This window comes from Diabrotica undecimpunctata, chromosome 5 (genome assembly GCF_040954645.1).
Source record: "Diabrotica undecimpunctata isolate CICGRU chromosome 5, icDiaUnde3, whole genome shotgun sequence".
Classification (NCBI taxonomy): Eukaryota; Metazoa; Arthropoda; class Insecta; order Coleoptera; family Chrysomelidae; genus Diabrotica; species Diabrotica undecimpunctata.
In genome coordinates this window covers 135,772,841-135,788,610 of record NC_092807.1, presented here as the reverse complement: position 1 = coordinate 135,788,610, position 15,770 = coordinate 135,772,841, and the positions used below count along the sequence as shown (strand labels likewise).

Genomic DNA, 15,770 nt, shown 5'->3' with positions numbered 1-15,770 from the left:
CCGATGTTGATTTAGGCAAATAAAGACTAGGTAATGCCTCAGGTTTGAGTTTTATACCCTTTTTAGAAACGTAATTTAAAAGATCCTGTTGTAGATTTCTTTGGTAATCTTCAGTTTTAAAATGTGTATAACAAATTCTTGCAGTATTACAATTAAAATGATCCTATCTACAACAAGAGTTTTCTCTTATAATCCACAGTTTTCTGGTCACGCTATCTTTAGGAAATGTATGAAACCTAAAGATTTTATCTTTATTGTCATTGTCACTATTGCAACAAGCAATTGCACAGCGTACTTTGAAAAAGGTACAAAACCAGATATACAATGGCAAATAAAAACTTTCAGTTTTACAAAAAAATACTATACAGTATAAATAAATAGTAACTAAACACCATTTGTATAAAGACACATACATAAGCATATATCTAAATTATTTTTCTATTATAAAATAAATGACTCAGTCAGTATTGAGATACTTTAAAATATATTTATTATCTCATAACTTGCAATTTGCAATAGTCACCATTGATAACCGATATTATTGTTGAACTTTTGTTTTTATACAAGCTTGCTGTCTTGCCGGTGTAAAGTCGTCTGAAGTCGATATTTATTGTGTTTTGCGTTTGAACTAATTTGTGTCTTATTTTCATATTATTATATTGTTTGATAAGTAAATTTTGCATATAATAATCGGTTTTATAGTAATGTGTATATTTTTTATTTTACTAAATTTCATTATAACTCATCTAAAATACCATATTGAATTGTAAAACAGATTTTTCTCTATTGTACTCTATTTTGTTTTTATTTCAGTAAAACTGCTTGGAAGTGAGTGACAGTGAATCAGAATAAGCAAATCTACTACTATTTACCTATTCACAGTATTTCCTCTGCAGAAAATTTTTAAATTTCAAGGGATTTGCATACAAAAAGAGTACTTATGTTATTCGTATATGTATGAAAACAAAAATAAATATTTTGCCTGGATCTCTAGGAGAAGTAAAGGTTTTACGCTACTGAAAATATATTTTTTATTCAATTATAACCAAAACAAAACATTTAAAAAAAAATTAGATCACTTTTTAACCATAATATCAAAATTAATGTGTACGTTAAGCTGTAATAATGGGTTCGAGGTGGTTCAGGCGATCTTAACTACGTCACACTCCTGGGTCAGCTGTCAAATGTCATGCGCAATATCATACCTTGTGTATTCATTGTACCATGATTTCGGCATATATTTTTAGCGCATATATTTCCGCAGGGTCATTAGCGTATTTGGATTAATGTGACAGTTAATATAAGTAATGTATATACATAAGTTTATAATATGTGCATTATAATGTGAGTTTTAGATCCTTTGAAGTAATTGACAATTTTAAGATAAGAAAATATTTTTTGAGTATCTGTATTTCCTTCTAGGGTATCTTTTAGGGAGTCTGGTATGTCCTATTTCCGTCGTTCACTGTTATATTTGGATCACTGTATTAAAAAATGTTTTACTTTTAGCACACTGTTGCACACTTCACATGCTTGTTAACATTTCTAAATGGGTGTAATAGCCATTTATGTTCCGTTGAATTAGAGAGTTGAAAATAATATATTAATAAGTTTCTGTAGATGCCTCGCTATCTAAATCCGTTTGAAGGTCTGGGTTAATTTTCTTTAATAGTTTTTTTCTTATTCGAGTGCATTTGACTTTAATTTTTCGGTCCTTCAGGTAAGGGTATATTTTAGTTAATAGATCTATGACCTCTGCTGCTTCTTCTGTATATATTTTCGCGATATTCAACAGGTCTGGTGAGCCCCACAGTTTTCAAAAAAGTCTAATAACTGCTTGTAAGTTACAGAGTAGTTGGAGTTTGGATTATCAAATAATGTTTTAGTGTAACTTAGCATTTCTTCGAGTGTTTTTTTTTTGTTTTGATACTTTGATCTTTGGGAGAGATTTGGGATATTAAGCGTTTGTTTTGTGTTTTGCCCATGTTTATATGCATTGTCTCAGTTTCTTTCTTTTGATTGTTGTTGATGAGTGTTTTTGGTTGAATGGGTTTTTTGAATTGGTAGGTTAGTTGTGTTTTCAATTGGGTCTATGTTTGGAAATGGATTATTTGATGTTGAATTATCTGTTATAATCGCAGTAGATATTGGGCAGTTTTTTGTTCAGTGGTTGGTTTTCTTACATGTTTGGCAAGCTTAGTTATCTAATAATACTAAGTCTTATATGTAGTTTCTTCATGTGTGATAAGGAATGAATGAAATTGAGATATGTAGGTTTGGCGTCTAGAAAAAAGCAGAAAAATATACTTCGAAGTTGCTGGTTTGCTCTATACAATTTAGTAAAGTATTCAATGCTGTTCTTTCCTCTTTGACGGAAACCTATGGAGCGCATGTAGTATTATTCAAGTTTACTTTACTTTGCTTTTTCGTGTCTGGATCCGACTACAGTTTTTCTACCCAATATCGGGCTACCTTTACACCCTTTGTATTTGCGAGCCATAAATCATCGAGGGTGCACTGTGATGGGCAAAGTCTGCATACTCTCAGGTGCTCTACGTTCTGTATTTCCCCACATTCACAAAGTGCGTCGCTGTCTGTCTTGATGCCCCATTTAATGAGGTTCTGTTTGACAGGGGCAACACCTGTGCGTATGCGATTCAGTGTCCGCCAGATTCTCCAGTCCAGGTTCATTCCATTAGGTCGTTCTGGATGTAGGGGGAGCAGTTCGGGTGGTTCGACGCTGACATTTCTCATAAACCTTTTCCTTGATTTAAGTCGGCTGATTCCTGGCGGTTCGTCAAACCCGTATAATTGGTGCCTTTCATCGAAAGTTTGCCTGAACTTTTCCACATATTGTGAGGCGCATCTGCGGTCATTTGGTGATGAGAATCCAGCTACCCGGTACAGTAGGGGCAGGGGGGTAGGCTTCATACAACCGGTAATTATTCTGCATGTTTCATTTAACGCCGTGGTGACTTGTTGAGCGTGTCTAGATCTACACCAGACGGGACAAGCATATTCCCCTGTTGAGAAACATAAGGCCTCAGCTGTTGTCTTCAAGACCTGGGGGTTTGCACCCCACTTGCTCCCTACAAGTTTCCGGAGAAGATTGTTTCTCGTAGAAACCTTTTGTTTTGTGCTCTGACAGTGGAATTTATACGTTAGTGACCGGTCTAGTACTACTCCAAGATATTTGGGCCTATCAGTATGTTTCAAGCGTTGTCCCTCCCAAGAAACATTCAGCTTTACATGCGCCAATTGGTTGTTGAGATGGAATGCACATACTTAGGTTTTAGTAGGGTTTGGCTTTAATGAGTTTTGTTTGTAGTAAGTTGACATCATTTTTAAAGCCTCTTCCATTGTCGACTCTACTTGTGTGAGTGTTTTCCCCTTTACGGCTATACCAAGGTCATCAGCGTAGACAAAACTCTCAGTCTGAGGGTGCATTGGTTGGTCGTTGGTGTAGACGTTAAATAAGGACGGCGCCAGAACGCTTCCTTGGGGTAGGCCATTTTTTTGGGTTCTCCATCTGCTCTTCTTTCCATTTAGCAAAACGTAGAAACGTCTATTACACAACAGTGATCTAATGATATTTACCATGTCGTAGTCAAGCACAGTGTTATAGATCTTAGTTAGCAGGGTTCTGTGGTTTATCGTATCATAGGTCGCTATGAGATCCATCAAGGCTACTCCCACTATTATTCAAGTCTTCTATGTCATCTAAATCATTAGTATCAATTTTTTTAGTTACTGAATCGATAATTTCGTCATCAGATAATGTCCCAGCCATAAGTTTATTATCTCACGTAACAAAGTCCTTAAAGGATATTCCTGATTCAAACACCATTGTGTTCCATTCTGCAGGAGGTGTAATAGAAATATCTTCGGTTACAGCTTCTTCTGTGTATGACGATAGAAAACCACAGTGTACATAACAGATTCTTAGAGTAGTCATAGTTCCATTTCGTCAAGCTTTATCAGCCCTTGCAATACATCTATAGTAAAATTCTTTTTTTTTCTTCCATGTTGTCCTACATGTTCCTGACATTTTCTTTTCGATTTAATGGCTTGAAGCTTTTAATTATTCCTTGATCCATAGACTGTAATTTTTATGTGGCATTGGCAGGCAGATATTGTAGTTTAACTGTGGAATATTATGGGCTGTACAATTATCAACGAACAACAAGATTTTTCTTTTTTCTTTGTCCATTTTCTTATCAACATTTATGAGGAAGTTTTTGAAATTAGCAAAAGTCATACATGCATTTGTATTTACTTCATATTTCAAAGGTAGTCATTTACATCTTGAAGACCAACCAGGTTTTTAGATTTACCGATGACTAACGGTGAGAGTTTTTCTGTACCCGACATGTTTGCTGTTACCAGAATAGTCAAACGTTCCTTTTTTTTTCAAGAGAACAATACACTTTTTCTAGTTTTGTGTTTGACTTATCTCGAGGTTTGACTTAAAGAGGTTCTTTTGTATTATTATCATTTTCCTCTAGCCTTGGGTCAATAATGACATGACTGTTGCCCTGTTCCATATCCGTATTCACATCTATCCTACATATATTTATGACGTTTTCCATTTATTTATTGCGACGCTCGGAGTCGGGATTTGTTACTGCCCTACTTATACGATTATAATTTTTGTATTGTATTTTTCCAGAAATCTGAGACACATGTGCGAGTTAGCTTTTTGCCCAACGTTAATGGAGGAAAGGACAACACTTTAAACAAAATCGTTCTAGCCGCTTTACAGGAGTTGCCGTCAGAAAAAGCATTGTCTTTGGTTATATCATTGTTAAAGGATGATGTTGCTGCTACAAAATTAGACAGTGGAGAAAAACTGGATCTTCCTGTAAGAATTTAATAGAAAACTTAATCAAATTGATTTTATAACTATTTAACATTTTAGGTTGAAGTTAGTTCCAAAATGGATGCCCAAGAGCTCAACCTGAAAATGTTGAGGATTTATTGTCAAAGAGTCCTACAGCTGAAAGAGAGTCAAAGATCAGTCATAGCTAATGGAAGAGTTCTTGGACCCCTGGACGAAAATGAGGAGTTTACTTCCGAAGATTTTAGTCTTTTAGATAGATTTAGCTCGTCTACATACTGGGAGAAAATTAAGGCTGCGTTGGATAAAAATTCTGACGAAGAAGAAGGTAAGTTTATTATTTTTAAATCCAAACCATTTATTTTCCTGGTTAATAAATCTTAGTAAAAGAGATAAAATCATCAAGTAGAAGAGACAAAAATAATCATATTAAAGAAATATGCAAACAACTACAAGAACACGCCAACCGTCAAGAATCTAGATAACTGTTTACCAAAGTAAAATACTTAACTAAAGAGATCAAACCACAAACGCAGATAATTAAAGATAATTTGGGAACGATCATCACCAATCCAGAGGGCATAGCAGCGACATGGAAACAATATTGTGCAATGTTGTTTCATAGTGAATCCAAAAGAAATAAATGACGAAAAGGAACCACATATTTTAAAATCGGAAATAGAAACCGCAATAAAAAAAATTAAAAACTGGAAAATCTCAAGGAGAAGACGGAATCATGGCGGAAGAAGTTAAAGAAATTGGAGACATAGGAATTGAAGTAATGTTCAAACTGTGTAATGAAATCTGGAACACAGGACAATGGCCAGATGATTGGTGTAAGCTCACTTTCATACCCATTTATAAGGAAGGCTCACCAACTGACTAATAACTATTACACTATAGCCCTGATCTCCCACGCAAGTAAAGTTTGGCTAACTATAATTAACGAGAGATTAAAATCAATACTTCTACCACAGATCCCACAAGAACAATTTGGATTTATCCCTGGAAGAGGCACACGAGAACAAATTCTCAATCTCAAACAAATTATAGAAAAATCTAGAGAATTTAATCTAGAAACATATTTGTGCTACGTCAACTACTCAAAAGCGTTCGATAATGTAAAGTGGCATAAAATGTGGGAAATACTGAGAGAAATAGGTACCCCCGAACATCTAATATACCTACTGAAACAACTGTATATCAACAACACAGCAAACGTAAGAGTCAACAACATATACTCCGATAATTTTAAATTAAAAGCCGGTATTCGTCAACGATGTATTATATCTCCCACGTTATTCGATTTATATAGCGAATACATCATGCGCATTGTATTCGACGGATGGCAAGGAGGAATATCAGTCGGAGGCCGAAAAATCAGCAATCTCCGCTATGCTGACGACACTTTGGTACTAGCATCATCAACAAATGACCTTGAATACATCATGAACAGACTAGATACTATTAGTCGTGAATATGGACTTAAAATTAATGTACAGAAGACCAAGGTAATGATAATCGATCGAATTAGAAATAACCAGCCGGAAATACGAAACGTAGCGGGGTTTGAAGTGGTAAGCCGTTTCAATTACTTAGGTTCTGTTATCACTAACAATGGTGGATGCCAAGAAGAAATACATCGATGCCTTACAATGGCCAGATCAGCAATGGTCAAACTTACTAAAATCTGGAAAGATACGGACATTACCAGGAACATGAAACTGCGCCTAGTAAGGACGCTTATCTTTCCTATCGCTAGCTATGCGTCAGAAACTTGGACCATTAAAAAGTCCGACTCACGGCGTATAATGGCCTTTGAAATGTGGGTATATCGTAGAATGATGCGCATACCCTGAACAGCACATCGCACAAATGTCTCAATATTGACAGAACTTCAATACTAGGCTTACCACAATCATCAACCAAAATATATTGAGGTACTTTTGGAAACATTACCAGACGAATGGAAGGCATGGAGCGGTTGGTGGTTGAAGGCAAGGTAGATAGAACCCGTAAAAGAACCCGAGGAAGATGGCCACTCCGATGGTCAGACCAAATAAAGTGCGCTACCGGTTACTTTCTGTCTGTGTCAGCACACCGCGCCCAGGAGAGACAAGAATGGATAGCAACCATTCGTCAAATATCATAACGTCACCACATCCTTACGAAGGATAGAGGAGCAGGAGAAATCTTAAGTCGATTTTTATATACGTAGGTGGCTATGATGCATAGAAACAAATAGTAATAAACAATTTGAGACAATACATTAAATTAATCAGATCAGAAAAATTATCTAGAACAATATAGAGACAAGTAACACTCATGAAATTGCACCCATAACTATAAATCATACAAAAAAAACACTGACGTTTAAGAGACAACTGAATGTATGTTTAACTTTATAAAGGGGATATTGCTTTGTATACAAATCCAAGCAACGTTAGTAAATACTCCTGGTACAAAGGTAATAATGAATGGATAATAAAAAGAAATCAAAGTTATAGTTTTGAATATTATACTCATGTTTATACAGATGTAGAAGTTGCGAAATACCTGTGGGGCAAAGAAAAAAAGTACCTGCTTTTTCAAAATACATTATAATTTTATAACAATATTCAGATGAATTATAGATTTATAGACACTACAAAAATCGAAGAATAAATGGATAAAGTTTCAAAGCTAGAAGAGAAAACCAAACAGGATAATGAGTAAATACGAAAGGATTCAGGGTTAACTTGGGTTTAGAACGAATCACAAAATTTTAATGTATATAAAATTTTCCAATAAAATCCTTTATAAAAAGGTATATAAAAAACCCCGTCGGGCTATGTTAAAAAGACAAAACGTTTTCGGAATAAGTATTCCATCATCAGTGTCAATATATTACATGAATGTAGCCACTAAATATGAGGGTAAAAACCCTTTAAAAATTAATATGTGAAGTTTAGTTTACATTATGTCGTGTTTACAAATAGGATGGTAAAGTTACCGTTGGATTGGTAACATGGCGAGATATGACTCTACATAAAGTTGCAAGTCCTGAGACATACCGTCATAAGTCCTCGTAGACATACCGTCTCAACTTTAGTTGTAAGTTTTAGGGAACAAGTTTATACCTCTGTAATTTTCTGGCTGTTTTTTATCTCCTATTTTGAATAGTAGAATTAGTTCTAGAATTAGTCTTTACCTGCTGCTTTTCTGTTCTTCAGCTTTTCAAGTATTTTACGAACTTCCTGTGCATTTATATTAAGTTCTTCGTTTGTGGTAATTTTTAGCGTCGTTTGTTCTTCTTCTGCATAGAGCTTCTTTTAGGTAGTCAATCAACTTATCCTTTTCTATGTGTTTTGGTTCTATTAGTTCCTTTACCTCCGTTCTTTGACCACTTATGAAGCGCCATATTTCCTTTTGCAGACCGTAAAAATCATGTTCAATTTCTTTTGAAAAGGGTTCCCACTGATCATTTTTTATTTTTCTTATAAGTGCACGTGTTTATTTTCTAATTGTCTTATAATTATGGTATGTCTCTTGTATTATGGTTGACATGTATTTCGGGTAAGCTTTTTTTTCTTTACATTTTTCCTTCACTTCTGTACAGAAAATTGTAATTATTAATGTTAATTAACTACATAAGCAAACGCAAAATTCGAATTTGATATCAATCCCCGGGTACAACACCACTCTGAGAATTTCGACTCAAAAACATGGCTATTTGTCTACAATATCGAGGCCAAGTAAATTACCTGTCAAATTGGCTGCTAAAGAGTGCCAATTAGTAAACATCTATAGGCTGACATAATTTTTTCAATTTATAATAATTTTTTAAAAACTATGTCCGCCTTGGAAATCGAAACGTTAAAAACAAATATAAAATACAATTTTCATTACAATCAAATCTGGTTTAATCCCACAAAATTACAATATGTAATCATTTGATGATTTTATATATATTGAAGAAGTTAGATGCATTAAATAACGACTTTTGTGTAAACAGTTTTTGGAAAAACCGTTACAATATAATTGTACCATTTTCGTTAATTTTTTGTTTATTACTTTTTTTTAGATGTTTCCAGCAACTCATTAATGAAATTAATATCTCTGCTCATCGCAAGACCTCAGAGTAGATCCCGATTTGAAATTTCCTTCTCTGGCGACGAACATTCAGTTATAAAGATTCCTCCAGCTCATCCCGACCGAGTAGCGTTCGATATTGCCGCAATTGTCGATCCCGTTTCGAGAGGTGCCCAAAAGTTGGGTCCCATTTTACAGGTGCTGCAGGAAGTTTTGAACTGTAAAATTAGAGTATTTTTGAACAGTGTGGAAAAGAACAGTGACATGCCGGTTAAAAGGTAAATGTTATTTATTTACATTCAAATATAATTTTAGTTGTAATAAAAGTTAAAGGAAAACCGGATGAAGATTAGTTTCTATAAAAAGAAATCATACATCTATATACTCGATATAGCAACAAAATACGAATACTTTTTTGATAGTTTGTCGTGTTTACGATTAATGTACCATTGTTAAGATCCTTGAAAAGTATTAAAAATAATTATTAAAAAGTATTAAAACAACTATAAAAAAGTATTAAATTAAATCCATATTATCCCGTGAATTAAATTAAATCCTATGGAAATGGTGTGGAACCAAGTTAAGCGATATGTAACTACACATAATATCACTTTTAAAAACGAAGAGGTGCGCCAGTTAATCGACGGTTTCCCACGGGTAACAAAGCAAAATTGGCGCAGTTATGTCACTCATGTCGTTGAGAAAACGGAAACTGAAACGTGGACCGCGGACAACCTGCAAGATGACGTAGACAAGTGATGCTCAACCTGTGGGCGCGCTTTTACTGGTGGGGGGGGGGGCGTGAGAATATAAAAAGAAACACCAACAACATTCTGACAAAATAAAATACACACTGTTAAAGAGGTACAATTATAAAGAGCACTGAATACTAAATTATCAACAAGTTTAATGTCTATTAGTGACTTCCGTGGGCCTCTTTTGCAGATCGGAAAAGGGTGTAATATTAGAAATAGACGCTCTCAGTTATTTTTATATATTTAGCTGCGATCTATATTTGGTCTTCAAAGCAGTCATCGCGGAAAATCCTGTTTCGCAAAGCTAGATGTTGAAAATGGTAATAGTATACGGAACGATCTGATTTTCAGCGCAGAAAACTCATCATTTACTCCTGCCCAAAATTCAAAGAGGGATTTATTATTAAACTGTTTCTTGATTTCGGAATTTGTCGTGCAGTCTATGAAGGTTTCTTCGACATTAGAGAGCCCTTCGGGTGTAATTTGAAATGTAAGTACGTATTAGTCTGTCGTCGGTAAAAAAAATACCTTTTAAAATTTTTTGTCAGCATCGCTAAATGATTTTCAGTTGTTACAAAAACAACTTGCACGTGTTGTTCTTCAACCTTGTAAGTTTTAATATATTCAACCACATTTGCAAACATTTCTAGGCTTTTTTGCTTTAAATTTCTTCTCCACAATTCCAATTTTCTACAAAAAGAATTAACTTTATCACTCGTATCCAATATATGTGTATTGGCTCCTTGAAGCTGAAGGTTCAAAATATTTAGTTTCTCAAATATGTCAAGCAAGTAGCTTAATTTCATCAATAATACACCATCGCCAAACATCTCGGCTTCCGGTCTATTTTCTTCTTCTAGAAAAATGGCGATTTCATGTCTTAATTCAAAAACACGTTGTAAAAATTTCCCATGTGATACCCATCTTGCCTCACAATAAAATAATAATGTTGAATGTACTGCACACACGCCTTTACAAAGTGCAGAAAAGATTCTAGTTTTCAAAAGTCTCATTTTTATGTAATTAACTACTGTTACAACCGTAGTTAGTACAATATTCAGGCCAGGAGACGTTTCTTTGGAAGCCAGAGCTTCTCTGTGGATTATACAGTGTGTCCATATACACATTGTAGACTTTTGTTTCACAAGAGCTTATATGTAGACTTTGAAATTTTCCGGACATTACACGAGCACCATCGGTGCATATTTCGACGCAATTCCTCCACTCTATTTTTGCTTCGTTTATATAATCATTTAAGATAGTAAATAATGCGAGCGATGTTGCTTTCAATTCTGTTGATTTGCAGAAAAGTAGTTATATTACCAATTCCACGGGCAACAGTATCATGTGATAGAGGTATAGACTCCAATTTTTTGGCAAAATTATCTCCAAACATAGTTTCTACAATTTGAATTGCAGCTGGCAAAATAAGCTCTTCGCCAATAGTGTGAGACTTTTTACATATGGGTATTTGATATGAGACTTTATAAGAGGCAAGTAAAGCTTTTTCATTCACTGTCAAAGTTTAAAAAAATGATTTTTGCTTTTCATGTGATTTTAATTTTAACTCGAATAATTCTCGGGGTTTGTTAATGTACTCACTATGAAGTGTTTCCAAATATCTTTTAAGTTTATTAGGGTTCATGCTGTCGGCTGCTAACATTTTTGAGCAAGTAATACATAGAGGCCTTTCTTCCTCGTTTACTTCAATTAAAGTAAACCCAAACTTTAATTATTCCTGAGAATATTTTCTTGATTTTATTTTTGGAACCACTCTCGCATGTGCACTTGTTCATGCTTCACTGGTATCTAATGCTCGCTTACGCCCAGTTATGATTTTGTATAAATTTATATTTACCTAGTGCTTGGGATATTTTATTGTAGTACCGTCAACTGCAATTAACACGCAAACTAGAACATAAATATTCACAATAAATTTAACAGGTACAGAAGGACTAACTAAACTGACTCGACTAAGACTGGTCACGGTCAGGCTGAGGAGTGAGGAGAGGAGATGCAAGCAGGCAGACGATCGAGAATGTTCAAAATATCGGGAACTTCTCGCGGAGAAAGGCGATCGGTTCCGAATCGTTGTTGTCACATATCAATAAATTTATTTATTCTCGGTAATATGGTAATTACAGTAAGATTGTACTGTAAGTTTTTTGTCGAAATACTCAAGGTACATGATTATTGCATAGATATATTGTTAATGTACGAGAGGGGGCGCAAATAGTAAAAGGTTGAGAAACGCTGATGTAGACCAATTGATTATACACGCCTGGAACACATGGGAAAGTAGCGAAAACGAATCCGATATTTCGGATGTAGAGGGCGATATTAGTATAATAGAATATCTGTGAGTAGCGTCGGGTATTATATAACCAATGAAATGTATTTGTCAGTCCAATCGGAGTACGAGCTTTTCGGATATTGGGCTGGGTGCACAGAAATCGAGTATTTTTGGGTATTTTTTCGTTGTAAAGCTTTTTGATAGCTTATGCAAAGTTGGAATATGAATGTGCAAATTGTTTCGCTCAATGTCAAACCATTTGAATGTCAAAACTGCCCAAAATGTAAAAATTACCACTTTTCAAACGTCAATAACTAAAATACAATTGAACTTAGAGGTACCCAACATCAAACATATCGAAATTTTACTACCTATAGTTTTTCCGTAATCGATCGATGCAGTTCCCACGGAGGTCGCACCCTATATAGCTATCAAAAAATGTAATTTACAATATATTTGTTAGTTTAATAAAGTGGGTATACAATTTTCAAATAAAATTCTCGCTAAAAACTTAAATCTTTTTAAGCAAATTCATGTCGCTTATTTAACTACTTGAAGAAAATTATTAGTAAATCTATGTATTTTATAATAAATATCTAATGTCTTTCTGTTTTATTATAATTTGCATTAATATAGTAATATAATAATAATAAATTAAAATAAAAAAAGGTAGTTTTACTCGTAGCCGAGTCCAGCCTTAAAGATCTTTGGACGGTTCTGTACATGGCATGAAATCCGGCAAATGCGCATTCCTATCTTAACCGTGCTGCAGTCTCTCAGTGTGACTTTAACTATAGCTGTTTAGCACAACCATGTCTCCTATAATGTATAAATTATATATATATATATATATATATATATATATATATATATATATATATATATATATATATATATATATATATATATATATATATACATATATATATATATATATATATATATATATATATATATATATATATATATATATATATATATTAAATCTTTAAAATGGCAGTGGGCAGGACATTTAGCGAGAACTGACAATGGGTGGTTGACTAGATTACACTGTGGTATCCAAGACGCGTCAAGAGACACAGAAGACGTCAAAATTTAAGATGAGACTATGACATAAGGAAACATGCCGGTACAACATGGTACAGAAAAGCAAATATTGGACAATCGTGGGCAAAAAATGAAGAATTACTATGCAAGGGAGTATGACTATTTAAGAAAAAATATATACCATTCCTTGATTTTTAATTGTAGAATCTAGAAACATTATTGATTCAATTGATGAATATAACAATTAAACAATGAACTGTTGCGTAGTTTTCGATTTATATGAATGTATCAAAAGTTTCGGATACTTATAACGGTCTTGTATATAATGAATTATTAAATCCTAAGATGCGAAATAAGTTGACTTATTAAATATGGTTTAAGATAGTAATATAAATAGTAAGTGCTTACATCGGAGACACTCTTTTTAATATGTTTTTTAAGTAAATATCATCCTAAATAATATGTTATTTCATTTTAGTTTTTACCGCTTTGTACTGGAACCAGAAATACAATTTGGAGAAGATGGTAAACAGTTACCAGGTCCAATAGCAAGGTTTAACAACATGCCCACATCTCCATTGTTAACTCAAAATTATCATGTACCTGAAAATTGGTTGGTAGAAGTAGTAAGATCAGTATATGATTTGGATAACATACGATTAGAAAATGTTGAAAGTAATGTCCACAGGTATGTGTATTTTAAATATTAATAAAGAGAACATAGCCTCATGCGAATACAAACATTGCTTTTGAATTTCTCAATATTTATTCCATTATTTCTATTATATAATTGTCATATGTTGTCCGTCCTTATCTATCTGTATATTTATAAAAAAAATTAGATTTTGCGAATCTGCCCTTTTTTCTTTTTTATTGTTGCCTTTTCTTGAAGAAAAGTTAACGTATGTTCCTCTTGGTACATTGAATTCGGGTTCAGCAAGTCTCTTTTTTCTTTACATTTTTATGACTTTTCCTTTTTTTAACGGAAAGTCTTTTAGTCTTGTTTAGTAAATAGATTACTCCTGTTGTGGAAAACAAAAAAATTTAATTTGGATTAAGTAAGTCTTTTCTTTTATTTTTTCATTTGATTACTTGAAAAGGATTAAACTGTCCTGTAGTATACAGCCCGATTGGACTTTTTCGACACCGAAATCGTCTTACATTTAGAAAACGGGCCCGCTCACAACTCCTGGGGATGTTCACAGTTAAAATTACACAAATTTGGATACGAATTAATCAATCACCCACCGTTTTTGCCAGATTTAAGTCCATTTGACTATTTTCTATTCCCAAATATTCAGAAAATGTTCTGAGAACGCCGCTTTATAACGAACAAGGTCGAAACTTCATCGCTGTTTTGAGGAAGAAACAAAAGTAATGAATGAAAGAACACAATTCAAGACGATAAACTTACAGCTAAAAACTATAACAAAAAGAAAAATAAGAGGGAGGAGCGTGCTATTCAGAATATAACAACTTCAATTTGCATAAAAAAGTTAACCAACCAGCTGGACTAAGAAACCGAAATAACTACTGAAACATACTGCTAGACAGGGGGAAACATTATTGTCGGAACAGAATAAAAATTACTCCGATGGATGGAATATTATATAACAGATTTATTTTATATTCAGAGACAAGAAAATTCCTCTATGGACAGCGTAAACAGATAACTGTGGGATTTATAATTACTAAATCAGGTTATTCATGCAATTCATTAGATCTATGACAGATAATAAATCAGGTTTATACCAAATACCAATCTAGTTATTAACGTTAATGAATGACAAAAATCTGGACATTTTATTAGAAAGATGTCACACACAATATAAAATCTCTCTTAAATATCATTTAGTCCTAACTAGAATTAGACATTATAGTTCAGGAAATGAAGCTCGAAAAAAGTTAAAACCTCGCAATTTTTTCGTCCTGCATGGATTGAGTTGAAATTTTAACAGAAGGTAGGTGATAGCCTAAGGATCAAAATCTATATCGAACCGAAGTGCGCTGAAGGGTTTTAGGGGTGAAAACTACCCCTAATTGTCAAAAATTATAAAATAACATATTAAACCTGAATATGGGTAAAATTTGGTTTGAATTAGTTAAATAATGATTATTTTATAGAGTTCCATCATATTTCAACCCTTAAAAAGCAACCCTTGTTAGAGATTAATGTAAAAAAATTACTAATTCTAAAAAAATGATTTCGCCTTGGATCGATTTGGATAAAAATTTGGATTTAAGCTCAACTCACCCTCTGCTTTATAGTTTATGTCATGCCGATGAACCCTGATAGTTCTTAGGGGTGAAAACTACCCCTAATTTTCAAAAATTGTAAAATAACATTACAAATCTTAAGATGAGTGAAATTTGGTTTGGATTAGTTAAATAGTGATTTTTTTATACTTTAAAATACAATTTCATAAATTTTCAACCCTTAAAAATCAATTGTTATGAGTGCTATAGGTGAAAACAATTTTTTGCCAAAATTTTGCAACTTTTCAACTTTTGAAAATCACCCTTTACAACATTGCAGTTTTTATAAACTAATTTAATAGATATAAATTGAAAAAAGTAGAATTAAATACAAAAAAATTTATTAACATAAAAAGGCACCATATATTCTTATACATTTACATAAATAGTTGAAAATATTTACATATATTAATTGGTTTTTTTAACGTATTTCCTTCATTTTTAACGATAGAGTGTTTCTTCAAAAACGATTTTGTAGAGGTTTTTAAGAGCTACAAGGATCTGTGAATTA

General features: G+C 33.4%; 1 protein-coding gene across 3 annotated transcripts in view; it reads left to right on the top strand.

Moving 5' to 3' along the window:
- Positions 1 to 15,770, top strand: part of Uggt (UDP-glucose-glycoprotein glucosyltransferase) — a 56,419-nt gene that overhangs the window by 24,341 nt on the left and 16,308 nt on the right. For all 3 annotated transcript variants that reach the window (XM_072532773.1, XM_072532775.1, XM_072532772.1), the window contains 4 exons: positions 4,670 to 4,861; positions 4,919 to 5,165; positions 8,901 to 9,186; positions 13,482 to 13,691. In XM_072532773.1, coding sequence (XP_072388874.1) covers positions 4,670 to 4,861; positions 4,919 to 5,165; positions 8,901 to 9,186; positions 13,482 to 13,691 — 935 coding nt within the window. The remainder of the gene's footprint in view (positions 1 to 4,669; positions 4,862 to 4,918; positions 5,166 to 8,900; positions 9,187 to 13,481; positions 13,692 to 15,770) is intronic.